Source organism: Theobroma cacao, chromosome 5, assembly GCF_000208745.1.
Source record: "Theobroma cacao cultivar B97-61/B2 chromosome 5, Criollo_cocoa_genome_V2, whole genome shotgun sequence".
Classification (NCBI taxonomy): domain Eukaryota; kingdom Viridiplantae; phylum Streptophyta; class Magnoliopsida; order Malvales; family Malvaceae; genus Theobroma; species Theobroma cacao.
In genome coordinates, this window is record NC_030854.1 from 34,697,640 (window position 1) to 34,716,853 (window position 19,214).

At 33.0% G+C, this 19,214-nt stretch overlaps 2 protein-coding genes across 2 annotated transcripts; both read right to left on the minus strand.

Annotated features, from left to right (window-relative positions):
• On the minus strand, positions 149-5,355 carry LOC18599869. The gene is made up of 13 exons (XM_018121611.1): positions 4,924-5,355; positions 4,693-4,755; positions 4,482-4,568; positions 3,454-3,552; positions 2,922-3,017; positions 2,723-2,788; positions 2,531-2,621; positions 2,217-2,284; positions 2,069-2,134; positions 1,417-1,467; positions 1,169-1,233; positions 725-808; positions 149-414 (listed from the first exon to the last, which is right to left on the minus strand). The coding sequence occupies exons 1-12, from the start codon at positions 5,089-5,091 to the stop codon at positions 751-753; spliced, it is 978 nt and encodes a 325-aa protein (XP_017977100.1). The 5' UTR covers positions 5,092-5,355; the 3' UTR covers positions 149-414; positions 725-750.
• Positions 5,754-13,235, minus strand: LOC18599870 (protein BONZAI 3). Its single transcript, XM_018120816.1, has 16 exons — positions 13,048-13,235; positions 11,552-11,599; positions 11,099-11,247; positions 10,920-10,968; positions 9,966-10,022; positions 9,491-9,670; positions 9,271-9,405; positions 9,109-9,170; positions 8,891-8,984; positions 8,699-8,813; positions 8,520-8,596; positions 8,170-8,304; positions 7,412-7,576; positions 7,223-7,336; positions 6,990-7,086; positions 5,754-6,123 (listed from the first exon to the last, which is right to left on the minus strand). Exons 1-16 carry the CDS (start codon positions 13,201-13,203, stop codon positions 6,026-6,028), a joined length of 1,731 nt encoding a protein of 576 aa, XP_017976305.1. The 5' UTR covers positions 13,204-13,235; the 3' UTR covers positions 5,754-6,025.

A 19,214-nucleotide genomic window follows, 5' to 3' on the forward strand; every position in this document is an offset into this window, starting at 1 on the left:
GAATTGAACAAAGTACTTTGCTAGTCTCTTTATATTCTCTCTGCACATGACCATTCAGTCAAATTACTCTGCCAAACCTCTGAATCTCATCTAGCTATATTTTGGCTCCAACAGTTCAACTTTTATCAAATCTACTTTATAAGGACAGTGAGGGAAAGGAGAAGCTATTATATCTTGGCAAAGTATATGCAGGAATTCCCAAACCCGTTTCATATCTCATGATTTCAACTTTCAAATGGTTTCATTAACTCTAATGACAACAACATGAAATGAAAGTTTCTGAGGTATAAGATGCAAAAAAGCCAATTATCTCAGCTGGTTGTCTTCAGGAATTGTATCTTTATTGCGATGTCTTTTGGAATTCTATGTTGGTCTGTATTCTGTAGAAGTAAGATGCAAATAAAAAACGGGATCCTGCAAAAACAAGCCAGTAAGCATGATAAGACTCCAAGTTCGGATAACACTGCCAGTACACAATTCATAATGCATGGTAATTCAGCACAACCTAAAGATTTAGCATCTAAGCTAGATGGCAGTTTTACTATGCACATATTTCATAAGACAATTTAATAGTTTCCTGAAAAGAATATTCAGACTAGGTTTCCTTTACCATGCTCAACCTGAGCAATTGCAATCATAAAGATGTGCAGTTCAGTTTATACAAACAGAATTCTTCATTCATTGCTAAGTGAAAGCAAAAATTTAGTTGAAGAAACTTTCTCACCTCTTTGGTCTCTTTTAGCAGTGTGGTTAATTGACTTGAGACCGGGCAGCTTGGAGCATATCTACAATAAGGGTTTTCACATCCCTAAGACATGCAAGAAAAATCAGATTGAACAAGAATAAAACACAAATAACACAGTCAAACGTCACATAGCGTCCCCCCAAGCTATTGTTCTTTTATGTAAAGTCTTAGCCAGTCAGAAACAACCCAGATCAAAAGACAATCAAGTCGCTCCTATTTAAATTACCGGACAAAAGAAGACAATATGCCTGTCCTCCCATTTCTTTCAATATCTTTTGCCAGGATGTTATAATTTCATTGTCATTGGGAAAGAAAATTAAGCTGAGAATCTCAGCAAAAATGCCTTATTTAGAACAGATGACAAGTAAAAAATCATGTAAAGTTTCTCCAGAGATTAGAAATCTTTCATATAAGATATCTCACTTTCTGTCTTCAGCACGTCTAGGAAAAGGAATCCGAAGCTTGAAAGTATTTCCTTGATAACCAGCCTGCAGGGAAAAAGGAAAAGGGAAAAAGAGTCATAGAGCAAAAATTTGAATGCGGAGAAGAAGAGACTCGCAAGGCAATAGTGAAGGGAATTTTCAGAGTAGTTAATTTCCAAGTAATTCAAAAGTCACTTTCCATTAGCCAATACAATAGATTCTGTATAAAAGGTTAAAAGTTATCAGAACCTTGACATTGAATCCAAGACTATCCAAATCCAGCATGTAAGCATAGTCCACCTGGAGGGACACAAAAATCAGCTAGGGAAAGGGCAAGAACAAAAGCAAGATATGTTAACAGTCTCTGTCAATAAAAGGTCTTTGATGTAAAAAACTAAGGAAAAGGAAAATCATCACATTGAAAACAAGTGATGGAAGCTTGCTAAGAAATGGACCTGCAAGTCATGTTCTGAGAAGAAAAGTCATTAGTTGGGGGTGGGGGGGGGAGGTTCTATTGCAGGTGAAGATAGTAGAAACCATGTTATTATTAAATATTAAGTTTCAAAAAAAAAAGAAAAAATTATTAAAATATTGATGCACTTTTGGATTGAAGAAACATCTGGGCAGATATCAGTACACATGGCAGCCTGAACTCAGACACGGATAAATTCAACAATTTTAGCCAAATTATTAAACTATAAATGCTACCTAATGAAAACATTAAGCATTAATTATTCATTTCTCTTACTCTAATTTCAGTAGTGGGCCTAGGATAGCTATTGAGGGATGTTCTTTAATTTTCCAGCTTAACCAGCAGTGGCTAGCTGGATTCAATATAATATGGATAAGATTTTCCACTTCCTATAAGATATAGAGTGTCAAAAGTAATATTCCTAATTACCGGGATTGATGTTGAATGTTGCACAATGACTTTTGTGTCTTCAGCATGATCCTTGTTCATATGAGACTGAAAAAAAAATGGAGTGTCAATAAGAAGGTCAGAAGAACAAATGAAATGTAGTACAGAAGAAAATGAACTGCCACAATACCGCAACAGGCTTAGAGAATTGAGCTATTGCATCAACTTTTGAAGCCTGGTACTCCTCTTTGCTGAACTCTAAAAATATAAAAAAAAGAAAATACATAAGATAAAATAAAAAAAGATGGTCAGGAGATAGGATAGCACCACAAACAAATCCCTAAGAGTTGCTGAAACGATAAATAAAATGGGTGACGATGCAGCAGCAAAATCACTGCTCAGTGTCTAGCCTTATATGAGGTGGGCAACATTAATACCCTAGAAAACAGATAACAGAGTAGAAAACATGTAGGATAGATACAGAAAAATAATCAGAGCACAAACCTCCTGATCCTAGCAAAGCTGTTGCAACACCTGATACATATCTCACAACCTTTGGTTCAATCCGCATAAATTGGAAGTCACCAAAGTCAACCTTCAAAATGAAAGTATATGTTGAGTTTTCTATCTAAACAGATAAGGTAATAACATTTATCCAAAGAACATAGCATGCAGAGAGATGCAAGGCACACATACCCAGAATGCATTGGGGTGTTTAGCCAAATAAGCAGTTCGAACAGCTGCTTGATCATTTTCAGAAACCTATAGCATTTTAAACATTTCAGAACTAAATGTAAGGATGTTAAATAGTAAGATGTAGGGCTCACAATGAGTTTAAAATCAGAATCCCCCAAGAGATACAGAACAGGACAAAGGGAAATAACAAACAACTTACAGCAACAGCATCACCATGCAGGGTGATTACTAAATCAGTCCTATCCTCAGGATCTCTAGCGACAAGCAAAGAACATTTGGAATTAGCCAATAGATCCTGCAGAAAGCAGCAAGTTTTAATAATTACTAGGTAAAAAGGACTAAACTTGCTGGCCAGGTCAAAAAAAGGACAATAGGATTAACAATGGAGACACTTCCAAATGGTAGACTGAGGGCAGGTTGGTGGCTAGAACGTAAGCAACTAATCCTAATAACAAAAACACACGCATTTATTAGAGCTTTCCTGGCTGTCAACAATGGCTTTCTCAAACTTGGCAACATGACTATCATTATCAATATAAAATTCTGATAATTAACATGATTCAAATGTATGGGTCTCCATCTGCACACATAAGACTAATCGGAACATTCTATCCAATATCTCTTTGATGTTTCAATCCCTCCTCTCCTAATTCCTCAGAGCCAGAGCAATGGATGAATAGATTCCAACTCAAAGCATTCATCCAAGTAAAATTCAAAATCTCAGTGAGAACCTTGGTATGAACTGCCAGGCTGCTGACTGCTAATGTTGGAGATCCATTGGCATCACATGCAAAGTCAACCATTGACCCCGATGGATAACCCTCATGCTTCTGCACATAGAAAAGAAGTCAAAATGAGTGGTAACACCTAGAAAAATGTCTTAAGTGATGAATATTATGACCAATTATCCAAACCAAAGAAAACCTAACAAACAAGAGGTTGATCCCACTTATTAGTAGTGGCATATGGAAACTTACAAGGAATCCTAAAATGAGTTGATCAGGCACATATAAGCCATTGTTTTAATTCCATATGTAGACTTTCAAAATAAGTGCCAAAGGAACCTAGATTGTGGAAGATCTTGTTTCCATCATATAGTTTCTGTATAGAAAATATAAGTTGTAACAGCATTCAACTTTTGAGAGCATGGTCTACGATACTGTAAGTGCAGCTAGGAGGGATGAAAAATGAGCAAAATTTGCAAGATTCAGCTACAGCTTGTACAAGTTTAGATTATAGGAAGCTCATGCAGCTAGTTGATTAAGTTTATATGCATTATGAAGATGTGCAATGGTTACAAGATTCATTTTCTCAATTTTAGAATTCTCTGCTAGTTGATGAGATTATGATCCGCATAACAAGAATCCTTCAAAATCCTTTATTCCTAATCATCTTGATGGAAAGAGTAGAGCAACAGACAACACTCTTACAAGAAGGTCACAAGTGATTGGCAAGTGACTTTCACTTTTAAAATTCATGAGGTATTAACACCATTCAAGTACCTCTCGTTTCTTTGAACAAGATAGAATACACAAAGGATCAGACAAAAGTTAAAAAGACGAAAACTCTAGGACAGGAATCAATAACCATCTTCAAGCTTTCAGCTTGTTCATAAAATCAAATCAAGAACCACTCACTCTTACAATTAAGCCAATTGTTTTTAAAGACTAAACAAGTATTGAAGGTATCATGTTAGTACCCTTCATGCTCTCAATTAACCAGAAATTATAAATGATCAACTAGTACTATGATCACAAACCTCTGAAAAAGTTGAAAGCATGCCACGCGTGCTTTGATCAAGCACGGTTCGAATTTCCTCCACCGGAGGAAGCCTAGCAGCCTTCTCCTGAAAATAAAACAACCCCATATCAATAACTTCCAAACCCCATTTGACTTCAATACAAAACGAACAAAAGCCACACACATACAGCAAACACGTTTAAACATTACAAACCCAAAACTAAACGAACCTGGTGAGCTTGAACCAACTGAAACACATTGGTTTCCTTGTTAACATCCCCAGGAGACACGGCCTGGCAACATAAACAAAAAACCCATTAATTTCATAACAAAAAGAAAGTTCATTTCCAATCAATCTCCTCTTTTTCAGATAAAAATCAATACAAAAAAGAAAACCCCAGTTTTTCTTTTGTTTTCCTTTTTTTAAGAAACAAACAGAAAGTAAGTTGAGTGTAAATTACCTGAGAAGAAGACGGAGTTGCAGAGGCCATGATGGAGAGAGGTCTAGGAAAAGGAATGAGAGAGAAAGGAGAGTGGCAAAGTTGAAACATGGGAGAAGATGAAGGGCTTTTATAGACCTTTAAGCGTGAAACTAGGGAGAGTGTACAAGGTGCTGCTAAAGTCCTCATCTTCTCCACCTAACCAGCCTAGATTGCTACAAGCTTTGAAACGTCTTACCAAAGCAAACTATTTTTTCTGCTATTTGTTTATTTACTTACTAATAACAAGTTGAAAGGCTGTTTGACAAGCTGTTAAAAATGTTAAAATGTAAACCTTGAGAAATGGAGATAGGAGGTTGAAGAAGAAGGTCGCCAAACAAAAGGGGCCCAGGGAGATGATAGGTCCAATTTTCAGAGGACAATATATATTTGGAATTGAGTTACTTTAACATCAATATTGATCATATTGTACACATATTTATTTATGTATTCTCATTTAAACCCACATTCAATTCCTTGCTTAGACTCAATTTAATTTCATATTAATCTTACTGTTCATGACTAGAGTGTGCAATTAGAGACTCAATTCTACTATCCCATTCATGAATATTCCTTACATTTTTTTAATGAAATTCCATTTAAGGAAATTAGTTTTATAGTCAATGGAATAAGATTGTGTTCATCTTAATATTAATTTATGGGTAATAATTTAGGTTCTCAAGAACCTAAACTGTCCCAATAAGTTGGACGAACGAAGAGATTAGTAGTAAAACAAAACTCAAGTATTTGGCCAAAGTTTCAACAAATTAATTTCAGAAAGTTTAAGTAAAGTAAACTTGCAACATAACAAAATCAGAATTGCAATTTGCATTTCTTGGCTTGCACAAGAAACAACAATAGTAATCTTCCTTTGGAAATAAAGAATCAAATAATCTTGAATCCACCAATTTGGACAGAACAACAATCTTGACAGATTGTAGTAAAACTATCATTCTGATTCTAGTGTGTATATACAGATTGGCTTCTTAGGCTATCTTATGGACGGGCTATAACTATCTTTCTAATTCTACTATATACACAAGGTTTTGATATATTTTGCGTTAGAATCAAAACAAGGTCACATTCAAGCATTGACTGGCTTAATGTCTCTAGAACGCATGTAACTCAAAAACTGCCCAGGCAGCTCTTCCAGTAGAGCTTGAACAACAGAAATCCGGCAGCCTGTAAAAACGCCATCATCTGATTAGTAAAATTGAATTGAAGAGAAGCAAGTAAAACGAAGAAGAGGAGGCTAATATCAAAAGTAATATCAAGTAGAAAAAAGTTGGAGTCGAGTATCACTATATCCAATTGTCTTAGGCTTGTAAAAAGATACAATTATAATCAAGTGATTAAGAGCTCTGTCTGAGTCATTTAGCCTATAACATTTAGAATTGTAACCAGCACAAGAGCTTGCCAATTTTTTCAAACATCCAAGCTGAGTCAACTACTACTTTAAAGTCTCCAAATACGTATTTCCAATGTTTTCCTGAGGCAGAAATTTAGTGCAGCTCATGCACCATTGGCAGCAGACCTTTTCTTTTATTAGTACATAGGAGCGGGAAAACCTGTTAAAAAGCACAAGCCCTAAGCCTAGCAACTCCAAGACAATCCTCTAGCAGACCCTACTTTCACCTTAAGCACAAATTCTTTTCTTTAATCCCCCTATATTCCTCACTTTGCGAAAGGAATATACTAGTATCATACGGAACAGTCTACAATCTCAGGACAAACCCACTCAGACTACATACCTTGCAGGCTTGCACATAAGGAAGACAATTGACAGCCTAGGCTGTCCCATTTTACTACTTTGTTCCAAGAGACGAGACAGCCTGCTTTAGGTTTTCAGGTCATTTTAAGAACCAACTTAAAGCCATTTAACTATCAAATTCCCAAACCATTTCATCTTGAGAAATCACAAGGCAATGATATCTGTTTCTTTTATGTGCCCTTTGATCGTAAGTTGGGGAGAAAGGATTTAATCTTGAATACTTCATCTTAGAGAAAATGAGAACAAACATGCATCCAAAGGCAGAAAAATGGCTTACTATACACTTCTCGCATAGGAACAAATTGTACAATGTCTCGTGTAGCCAAACGGCCTGCTGAACTCTCCAATCGATGTCCATTATCAGCATCCAGAATCTACAATAAGACACGGAGCTTTTTCCTTGGTTACTCTTTTAGTGGCAAAATTACAGGCAACTACAGCTCAATGAGTCTAGTAATGCAAAAACTGACAATTCAAATATGCTGAGGGTTCTAGAAAACAAGGGCATACCTCCATTTGTTTAAAGTCTGCATCCCCCACTCCAACTATAAGAATAGACAGAGGAAGATCAGATGCCCTAACCAAAGCCTCCATTGTTTCTTGCATATCCGTCAGCACTCCATCCTGGCCAAAGATCTTTGTAAGTTAGACAAAGAATAATAGTTCTTAACGCACATAGAAGTAATAGCTCCATTTTACCGTTATAATGAGCAACACAAAATATTTGGCAATGTCATTTGAGATAGTCTGGCCAGCTATTTGTGCAGCCGTGTTGATCACATGCCCAAACAAAGTGGGTCCAGCCAGAGTGACATTGTGCAGAGCATTAGCATAAGCAGCCATGATGCCTTCAACTCCTTCAACCTGTTAAAGGAAGTAAATTAACTAGTCTTGAAAAAGAAATAAATGCAAGCTTCAACATGTGTGAATCTAGTGCTAACAAGCAAGAGCAACCAAACAAATTAGCTGCAACTTTTAGTCAATAGAAAATGTAATATTGGTCTCATAACAACACTGGTTATAATGTAAATCTTTTCTTTTTTTGGCCTGCAACTGATTGGCCAGTTATGAAAAAGAACGAATATATAAGAAAATTCACTGCATAAACATTTGTGAACTTGGGAAATGAAGATTTTGAATGAAGTTAAAGCGAAAGTATGATATTCCAGAGTGAAGGGTTCATATTTTCAGATCAACATTATAGAACTCAAATAACCTTAATCACATACAAAAAGTAATGACAGTGCTAATAATGATGATTTTTTTTTTTAAATGGTAAGAGTGGAAACAACTAGATCAATGCAAACAAGATACGATAAAAAATTCTATTGCACTTCCACGAGTAGAATGCAAAATGATATTTTGAAAGAAAATGAAATCATTTTGCAGGTGTCTTAAAACAGCTGCATATATTTAAAACGTAAATGGTGAGAAGATACAAACTCTGCGTCTCTTACCTCATGGGCATTCATGCCATTCAGGTTAAAACAATGCGATACAGTGCCATCATATGCCCTTCCTCCAAAACCCCAGGCTGGAAACCGCCTATCAGAATCGTAAAATTGTATGACCTCTCCAACTTCCATTATAGCCTGTTTATAACATCGTCAGTAAGTTAGCCACCAATTTCATTAACCGCTAGTGTTTGCTTCCAGATTTCTCAAACAAGTTCGATCTCAACAAAGACGATCAACATAAATACACTTTGTTCTGTGCAAACTTAATACATTGCAAATATTCTTATGCTATCTCATGGAAAACATTCTGCTAAATAGTAGTGCAGTATTAAAAGCCATTCCAGCCTTACCTGCTGGTAAGAATTCAATCGCCTTGAAGGATCAATGTAGTGCAAAGAATCAGGATTTCGAGGATTTCCATTTGAAGCTAAAAAAGTCAAACGTGTAAATTATGAACCAGAACATGAGACCAGGAACAGGAAAATAAAAGCCTCAGCTAAAGATATCAAAGGGCACAAAGATTATTTACCTGTAAAGTCAATGGCAACCATGAAATTTAGCTCAAATCCACTAGATATGTAGTCAAGGAAACTGAATTGCACCTTCTCGATAAATTCATCTACGAAGAGCTGACCCTTCAAGACCTGTAAGGCAAAATTATGTTTAAGAACACATTGACATATTTTAGGTTGAAAATCTGATGCCAAACATGGATGAGCACCTTCTCCTGACCCCGATGAGACGGGAATACCAAATTTGCACCGCTTCTGTCTTTGTAAAGCTCTTCCAACTCTGAAACTGATTTCTGAAGTTTGCTGATTAAGTAAATAAGAAAATCCTAAATCACTTCTTTCTTCCCAGGCATCAAACATTTTCATCTATTAAAAGCTAAAAATGAAAAAAACCAACAATGCAGAGACCAGAAATTTCAATCATTACCCAATGAGAGCATGATCGCCATTGCTGTTGAAATCGAAACACTCGATAACTAATGGGTTGTCCTGTAATCAACATAGAACATACAAAAGTAACCATGGTGCCAAAAATCTCATAAACTCTTAAGATATTATCACAAGAATCATAAAGAGATAACAAGCTTGCCTTGCTTCCAAACTGTTGCATGCTCAGATATAAGGCTCTCCAAACTGGATATAAATTGTTGTTTATCACCTCTGTCTTGCATATTGGGACAGAATTTCCACTTTCAAGTAGTCTTGAAATTCTCAAGAAAGGATCCTATAAGCAAAAGAGAATAGGATGAAAGTTCGAACACATACACGCATATGAACAGACCAAATCTAGATGCATCATGAGTACATACACTTTTAGAAAACATGTCCTTGTTGTCCAACTGGGAACAACGCAATTTCATCTCAACAGCCATTCTGGATGAAAAGTTTTCTTCAGCATGGACAGTCAATGTCCCTAAGTTTCTGGAACCTCCAGGCCCATTTCTGCTATGGAGATTGAGAGTTAAAGATTGATTTCTTTTGGTCACTATCTGCCAAGCAAAAGTGAAGCCACATATGTTAGCACTAAGCATGGTTTAACCAATCATTCTAACTGGTTTTAAGCCACTTATTTTGGAAAGTTAGCATTAGCAAGCAAATTCGGTTGTCGACCAATGGGAATCAATAGATTTTAGCTGTCATGATGGAAAGTATAGTGCAGGTTTTCAAGAACTGCACTTGAAAGACAGTAGAAACAAATGAAATAATTCTAACAGTACTTCCCGAGTTGAAACTAAGGAAACACATCAACATCCAAGGAGCAATAATGGATGCAAGGCAACTCACCTCGGACAGAACACAAGTGGCTTCTCCCAAAAATTCCTGCTCATTCAACTTTAGCGCCTAGAATGCAACACAACAAAAAGTTGAATAACATAGTTCAGTCTTCACCTTCAGCAAATTTCTCATCAATCTTGGAATCATTACACCAAAGAACAAAAAAAAAAAAAAAAACAGAACACAGATGTTTCCATTAATTTGTAATATTCAGCCTTTCAAGAGATTTCTCTCAAAATTGTCCAGCCTAATGCAATCTTCACTTGTTGTATCTATTGTGAGCATCCATCTTGAGTGAATAAATGTCTATTTACTCAAATAACAGTCTTGTTTTCATGATCGCCAATTCCATTTATATAAATTTGAACAGCTATTCAGTGTATCAGCACAAAATTGTACGATTATGAAATTCACATATTTTTTAAACCAAAATAAAAAGCAACAAGCTTACGTTACCACTTTAATTTACTTCCATCCAAATATTCTTTGCAAGGCTTCTTTTGTGTGTCAAAGTAAGTAGTGGAACTTATCTTGTCTTATGGTAAATTCCATATGCCGAGAAGAAAAGGAAAAAGAAAAGCTGTAATACCAATTTTCCAAAATCAAAGAATCTTTATCAAACAACTTTTTTTTTTTCACTCGTTGGAAACTTTTCAACCGGAAGTAAAATTTGTAAAACACTTTTATATCTAAGCCCATACACATCAGCAGTCATTCTTTTATGATGGTTCATCATAAACTTCTTAGCCTCCTCAAGTGTTATGATCCTATATGAATGAATTACTAAATTCATTTAGAAAGGACTTTCATTTCTGAAATCTAAGAAGGAATTTCGTCTACCACAATACAAACTTAAAAAACCTTATGATTATTGATTGCTAAAGATGTCATGATAAATGTGACATTGTCTACTGATATCTTTGCAGAATCAGTCAAAGCCTTGAAAGATAAATTGTGACTTACCTTCACAGGTATGCCTTGAAATTTGGTGTCCACATCATATATATGAAAACTGGAGCAGAGGGAAAAGAGAGGAACATCAATCTCACAATCCACACAGACACACACACAAACCTATTGTATACCTGGAAGAAAAATCGATCAGAAAGATATAGACATTTAAGAAAATATGAGATGCTTACACCAAATGTTGAACAATCTCAAACTGATAAGCAACATTGATCTTCTCAATCCAAGCAGGATTGAGACTGTTCAGTATGACTTCTGTGCGACCAAGCTCCTCTAGTGTCCCATCCCTTTTCTTTACATACAAAATTGTCATAGGATCACTCTACAAGAAAACAAAAAACTGTTTCAGATTAAACCCACTAAAATCACAGGACACTGGCAATTGTGAAGTCAATTTTTACAGTGACATGCAGTAAAAGACCTGACTTTTCAGATAATTTTTATGATGCATTGCATTTTCTAATCCTCTTTTGTTAACATGTTGAACGTCAATGAGGTACGTAGTCATGTCATAAAATTTCAAAACTTGTAATCAGAAAAATGATAAGAGGCAAATAAAAACTGTTTGTTCAATAGGCACTTAATTACACAGAAAAATGAAGAAAAGAACACATCAAGAATCTTACCTTTGATGTGATGTCACGATCACGTAACTTTGAAGCTGATATAGACAACTGCAATGCACATTAGAATCACAGTAATACACCATAACGGGCAGAGTTCTTGTACACATTATAAACTTAATACAACCATAGAATGCATCTATTATTTATAGTTGCATATTTTAATGTATCCTATTATGCCAACTGCATCGAATGACATTGTTTCTCATGCAGCATTAAGATGTTTGGAAACAGCTACATGATTGCACTTTTAGTTAGCAAAAAGGCTGCTTATGGACTGCGAAAATGAACTTCTCATTGATATAATAGAGGAGAACAGAGAGCACCTATATATTCTTTGCAGGAACAGGACAATTCTAGTATTTGATCATACTGAGCAGGAAGATAGGTATCAAATCTCTTTCAATCAATTTATATTTATCATTTTAAATATGTCAGAGACACTATGGCATTAGACCCTTCACGTGCGTAAACTTGATTTCAAGCATGAGACGTGAAAAGTTGGTAGCTTGATGCACTCATGTGGATACTTATTATTTATTACTCCCGTGAGGAATAATTGGAAGTGCTACAGCTAAAAAAGGTCCAAATGATTGCCCCCTAGTAGGGCCTAGCTCACAAGACATTCACATCAGTGGAAACTGAAAGAATCAAACAAAAGCATCTTGTGCTCCTATGTCCCTCCAAAATACAAAATTCTAGTCATCCAAGGTATGAACAAGGGGAATAAAGAAATATATCATCTCAAAACTTTCCCCATAGTCAAAGTTCTATAAGCAAATGATTGAACTCATGGTATCTGCTTTTCAGCCGACTATTTCAATATCACAGAATCTAGAAAATGAGAACCTTTCAATGTTTCAGCCAGGGAAACAATAGTTAGGAAAACGTATTGAAGAGGATTAGTTTAATTTAAAGCAGGTGGCCTAAGCTTGCTAGCAAAAACCAACATTATTACATCAATTAAGCAGTAACAGAATAAGCCAGAAACATCAACTTTGCATGATGACTGATGCAGAGAAACAGAAACAAATTTAAGGGTAAACATCACCACCACTGCCACATAAACATAGAACCACTACTCCATAAATTACTACTAGGTTGTTCTGGGAAATTTGAGACATGAAACTTAACCAGTCAGTAGAAAACAATTCCGGGTAACTAAAATATTCATCCAAAGGGTCTGATTAAAGTATAATCCAGTTCATAGGCAGATCTCAATGCCCTGTATGCAACTAAGAATCACTAAACCTCATTAATCAGTCCCAGCATGTACAAACACACCTTAAACATTATGGTAATAAAATAAGTGATTAATTTAAAAGTTAAAAAAATTCCTTCCTTTGTCTAGTGCTAAACAGAAAACTTATGATTCTTTGATGCAAAACCTCTATCAGAAACTTAAAAACAGCGCGAAATATAAGATAAATTTGAAATATTTATTGATACAACACATCAAAAAATTGTTTTAATATAGATATAAATAAAAAATATTATACCTCAATTTGGGTAAAAAGAGGATTTTGACCTCTAGCTCTGAAAAAGTGATCAACGGCGTCGTTATGTCCCGCGTTATTATTGGCGGTGGGCCTACCTTGAACCCCACCTATTGCTTGTTTGCCTCCTCCCACATCTCCAGAGATGCAATTTCCCATTTCTTTCTCTCCTCTCGCTAGCTAAAGTAAAAAAAAAATCCCAAATTATTTACAAAGAAAAACCTAAATTAGCTCTTTAAACCATGTATTTCTTGAAACTTAAAGATTTGATTTTGCATTTCTTTAATAAAGTGCTTGCCTTGCCCGGAAAGAAAGTCCTTAATAATATTCCCCTAAATGGCCGCTCTTGTTAATAAAAAAATATTGCCTGAGTCAGGTTTGATTTATTTGTGTTTGTTTCCCACGAAACTTTTGGGTAAAATTAAAGTTCGAGAGAGGAAAAAAAAGAAAAAACTGAAACTTTGTAGCGAAATTGTAGGTTAATTTAAGGGTTTAAAGTCGGTCTGATGTACAAAATTGGAAAGGATTGATTGCCGAGTGGTATGGTCAAAGAATAGTCAACAACATAGAAAAATAAAAGATCGGTCAAAATAGCCGTAAACTTTTGTATTAAATTCTTTTTTATTTGGTAATTGAGAGAGGGGATACTATTGAGCCAAATGCTCAAATTTGTATTAAATTCTTAATGTCAATAAAACTAATTTTCTCCCATAAAATCGTTGCCCGAAAATACGAAGCAAAATGATACGGATAAGAAGTTAATAACTTTGAATATCTGTTAAATTCTAGTAATAATTTAAGCTTTTATAGTTCTATTCAATCATACAAAAATAATCTTAAAAATTATAAATTCGGGTTATGATATCATACCTGATTTAAAGAAATGTCTACGAGTTGAGTTAGATAAAACTTGATTGATACTTTTAAAACCTTATCGATTGATTCGTATCTGCTCATATAAACACATATAATTAAATTTATTATTAAAATATGAAAATATTTTATATTAATATTTTAATTTTTAAGTATATTTTAGAATTAAAATCTTTATTTATATAATAAAATAATTTTGACATTTTGTACTTAAAAATGTTTCCGAACTAGTAAAAAAAAATTTCAAATAAACTCTTATTCATTCTTTTAAGTTTCGAGTTCTTATTTTTTTATTTTAAATCGAATAAGTTTTTATAACTAATAGTTGATTAACTATTATCAGTCAAAACGTTACTTATAATTTTATATCACATCGTGCTAATGTGGGTATGTTGACATATTGTAGTGAATGATGACACGGCATGATGACATGGTTGCATGGCATTTTCACCCTTCATATCAAGGCCTGACAGCATCACGTGATCATAAAAATGATAATTAGTCAACTGTTAGGTATAAATATTTATTTGACTCAAAATAAATATATCAAAATTTAATTAAATGTAATAGAAGAATAGAAATTTATTTAAAATTTTTTAATAATTTAAATTTTTTTTAAAATATTATGCCAATAGTTTTAATAACATGTATAGTTTCCAAATCATTGATCGTTTTGGTCATTTTAACAAAGAGAACAAAAAATATTTAAAAACTTGTAATGATTTTTGCTAAATCAATTTTACTTATAAGATTACGATGTGAAAAATCAATTAAAATCATGAAATTTTCTTACTAAGTTGAGAGAGTATGAATTTAAATTTTCTTTTTTTTTTGAAAATAAGAAAAAGAATTTAAAATTTTCTTCTTTATTAAAATTGTACCATTGATTAAAAAACTATTATTCTTTTTAAAATCAAAGCATGTCATGCGCTCGTTGAATGACAAAAGATAAATATTTCTCAGTAAATAGGAGAGAATAGAGGAAAGAAGAATGCAATTTTTAACCTATAGTTCCTTATTTATTAAAAAAATAATATTTTAAAAAACATTTGAATTATTTAAAAGAATTCAAAAAAATCTTTATTTTTTTATTGTATTCAATTAATTTCTTATATTTTATTTTTTGTCAAATAAATCCTTACGAATAATGGTAAATTGATTATTATTAATCAAAATATTACTTATTATTAGTATGATGATATGGTAACATGATCTTTTTCACCATAAATGTCAGTATCAGGTGGATATAAAAGAATAAGTGATATTTTAATTAAGAGTAATTAATCAACTATTAATCATAAGAGTCTATTTGACCTAAAATAAAAATTATAAATTTAATTGAATGTAATATCAAAATAAAAATTTATTTAAAATTTTTTTAAATAATTAAATAACTTTTTAAAGTATTATGCCATTATAGAAAAAGACAAAGAAAAATGTAAAAAAAAAAATAAATAAAAATATAACAGTCGCCAAATTGATCTGATATTAATTAATCAACTAACCTCACCTCATTTATATATATAGACACAAAGTCATATACACTATTGTCAAGCTCCCTTGAAACGATCGACAAATTATTACAAAAAATATAGCAAAAGAAAGAAAGAAAGAAAGGAATTTATAAAGACTTACGTGATTATGGTGGAGCAAAAACTCAGAACTTGGTTACTTAGTAGGATTTAGATTCTCTTTGGCTTTCGTCTCTTCTTCTTTTCCTTCATTTCTTCCTCGTCTTGCATGTATTTATAGGAAAGGACGGATAATCTGACAACCAAATTACTCGGTTTCACGTCATGGATAACATGTCAGCCATGAGGACATTGGTCTTCCTTCAATATTCTACTTTATGAAGAAATCCATGCTTGGAATAAAAGCAGAAACCTCTGTTTGTTTCTTGAATGAGAGACCAGTTGGAAAACGCAGACAAGCCTTTTAATTTTATCATTTGCCTCGCAATTTACATACAAACATACATACATGCATGCGTACATCAAAACTTTCTCAAAGTCTACAAGTCAATATTGATCTTATCCATTTCGCAAGGAAAAGAAAAGATTTTTCTAATTACGACGGCTTTGTGGAATATTTCCAATCCATGGAAATTCAACCTTTGGGTGGGTTGTTTCGCTAGTTCAATGAAATTTCAGGGTTTGGAAGAGTTGGACCATTTGCAATTGAACTCTCTTTTATGTACACTACAATTGTGCAATTGCCCTTTATACTATCAAAAATAATAAAAAAAAAAGTTAAGAAATAGAAACTCACTAATAAACTTTTGTTTACCTAGTGGCAATTTGCGGATCAAACAGTGATTTTATAATGTTATAAATATTGTTGTGAATCGATTTGATGTTATAATGTTATAAATATTGTTGTGAATAGATTTTTACTTATTAGACACGTGATATAATGTTATAAAAATAATAAAAGAGTAGACATCGAATCGGGACAAGTAATTTGCATTCGTTTATAGAAAGCTTTTAATTAGTGAAGGTGTTAACTAATATAAAATACTTTGCCTATTATAAAATAATAATAATAAGATTTTGACATTAAGTTTTACCTATTCCACTTTTGTCATATTCTAACAACTGTAAATTAACCAAGAAAAAAGCTACTTCTAGGAATAATGGGTTGCGTGCAATCAATCCAATTTGGTCATTTTTTACACTTGAAATTAGATAAATATTAACTTCAAATATGTATTGATTAAGATGTGAAGTCTTTCGCGTTTCACTAGTTGACCAAAGACTAAAAGTCTATTTGTTAAAGTACACACTCCATGATACCTTATAACCATTATTTTCGTTAAGATAAAATTACGAGAGATAATTTTCTTTATAAGCTTAAATATCATATATTATAATTTTAATTATTTTTAGTTAATTTTTGACATGATTTGATAACAATATCCTTTAAATAATTTCAGACAAATTAAGATGATTTCGATTTTCTCTATCTAGCTATCCAGACAAAAATTTTAAAATTAAATCTCGATTTCTCTTTCTTGCCAAATACTATCTATCTCACCATCTAGCTCTTTCTCGCTATCCCAAAGAGCAAAGACGACATCAAGATATACGTTTTAGGTTTTTGGGTTTATTGGTTTATATTTATAAAATCTCAAAGTTAAAGATTGAAATTGATTAGATATATGTATAAATTAAAACACTGTATGACTTTGGTAACTTAAACCTGCGAGCAAGTAAATCAATTAATTATTAGGTATTGCATTACTGATTTTTAGACATTGTGTCACTAGTTTTTAGGTATTGTGAGACTGATTTTTAAGCATTACATGACTTAATCATTGTGTCTTTGGTTTTTAAGCATTGCGTGACTGGTTTTCAAGCAATGCCTAAGTTACACAATACTTAAACACTAGTCACGCAATGCCTTAGTAACTAATCACGTCATACCTTATTAGTTATGCAATGTCTATCAATCAATCATGAAATGCTATATCAACCAGTCACGCAATACCTAAAAATCAATCATGTGACTGGTTTTTAAGCATTACGTGGTTAGATTTGTAAGCACTATGTGATTGATTTTTAAGTAATGTCTAAGTCATACAATACCTAAATACTAGTCACTCAATACCTTAGCTAGTCACGCAATACCTTACTAACTAGTCATGCAATGCCTATCAACCAATCATAAAATGTCATATCAATCAGTTATGTAATACCTAAAAATCAGTCACGTAATACTTAAAAATTAGTCACGCAATGCTAAAAAACCAATTATGTAATAGTTAAAAACTACTGAATTTCATTTAATAAAATCAACAACTTCAAACAACACACCATATTCCACTTAACAATATAATTAATGAATATGCTTACTTGACGAAGAATGCTCAAAATGTTCAAAGATTTTTCTTCATACATCAAAAATCACTCTAAAATGCTTAAAATGCTCAAAATGTACAAAAATTTTTCTTCGTGTATCAAAAACTACTCCAAAATGTTCAAAATGCTTAAAGTTTTTTTTATCCGACAAGAAATACTTTAAAGATGAATGGTCTTACGAGAAAAGCTCAAAGAATATGAGTCAGTTTGAAACGCGAACTTGAACATATGGGTCAGTTTTATTAAAGGTAATTTTGTCTAAAATTAATTTCTCTTAACAAAAAATAACTAAAATTATAAAAAGAATTATTTCTAAAAACATCTTATTTATGAGGAGTATTTTTGAAAAGAACCCATTCATTAATCATTAATTATCTATTCATAATTTATCCATTATAGAATAAAATTATAAAACCTGACCCTATAAACACATGTCATGACATACATGCACTGAGTAGCATATTATTATACTAGGAAAGCACCTAAGAATAGACGAAACTCGGTATCGTACCTAACGGTACACTTGAGTTAATTTAACCTCGAACTAGTTCAAATAGGAATTGTAGGATGAAATTTAATATTTTATAGTCCAAGAATGACTAAAAATGATTGTTCAGAGTTCGAGGGTTCATTAGGGGTAAAATTGAAAATTTTGATGTTCAGGGGCAAAAATCATCATTTTGCCACCTAAGATAATAATTTGATCATGGAGTGAAATTTTTGACCAAGATTAACTTTTTGGAGTATAATTTAATGATAGGAAGTGAAAAATTTCAATTCCGGCAATTTTCGAAACATAGGGGCAAAACGATAATTTTATCATCCCGGGGTAAAAACCGTAATTTTCACCACCCAAAACTTGTCAAAATCATAGGATTTATATATTTTTGGTATGAACAACTACGGTATGTTAAGTGGTGAAAAATTGAAGTTTAAAAGACGAAAATTTAAAAACGGGCCAATGAGAAAGTGACACATGACACTTTTTAATGATTTAATATTATTTTAATGAAAAGTCAGCCCATTTAAACCCCATATTAAGTGCTGGCCGGCCATAAGGGAAGAATAAGAGAGAAAATAGAGAGGAAAGGAAGAAAAGAGAAAAACAAAGGAAAACTAGAAAATTCAAAGGGGAAATCGCGTTTTTCGTCCGTTTACGCGTCTAACAGTAAGATTTTTCAATTTTAGCTTGATTTCTACCTTTCCTATGCCTTTATTTCCATTAAGCATGCTTGAGGAGAGAGATCAAAAAGTGATATAAAGGGCTGGATGAAATTCTGGGAGAGAGATTTTGAAATTTTTATGTTTTGATTTTTAGTTAAATTGATAGTTTTAGTTAGTTAAATGTGTATAGAAATCAAATTGGGTAAGAAAGCATGAAATTTTCACAATACCCACCATTGGCTGAATGTTCAATGATGTACAATGATGATGAACTGA

Coding starts and splice junctions, on each gene's coding strand:
- LOC18599869 (XM_018121611.1), bottom strand. CDS start 5,091: ATGAGGACTTTAGCAGCACCTTGTACACTCTCCCTAGTTTCACGCTTA. Junction 4,569..4,692: donor AGTTGGTTCAAGCTCACCAG/GTTCGTTTAGTT, acceptor TTTTATTTTCAG/GAGAAGGCTGCTAGGCTTCC. Junction 2,135..2,216: donor AATTCTCTAAGCCTGTTGCG/GTATTGTGGCAG, acceptor TTTTTTTTTCAG/TCTCATATGAACAAGGATCA.
- LOC18599870 (XM_018120816.1), bottom strand. CDS start 13,203: ATGGGAAATTGCATCTCTGGAGATGTGGGAGGAGGCAAACAAGCAATA. Junction 11,248..11,551: donor ATCGTGACATCACATCAAAG/GTAAGATTCTTG, acceptor GTTTTCTTGTAG/AGTGATCCTATGACAATTTT. Junction 7,337..7,411: donor TTGTGTTGCTCATTATAACG/GTAAAATGGAGC, acceptor ATCTTTGGCCAG/GATGGAGTGCTGACGGATAT.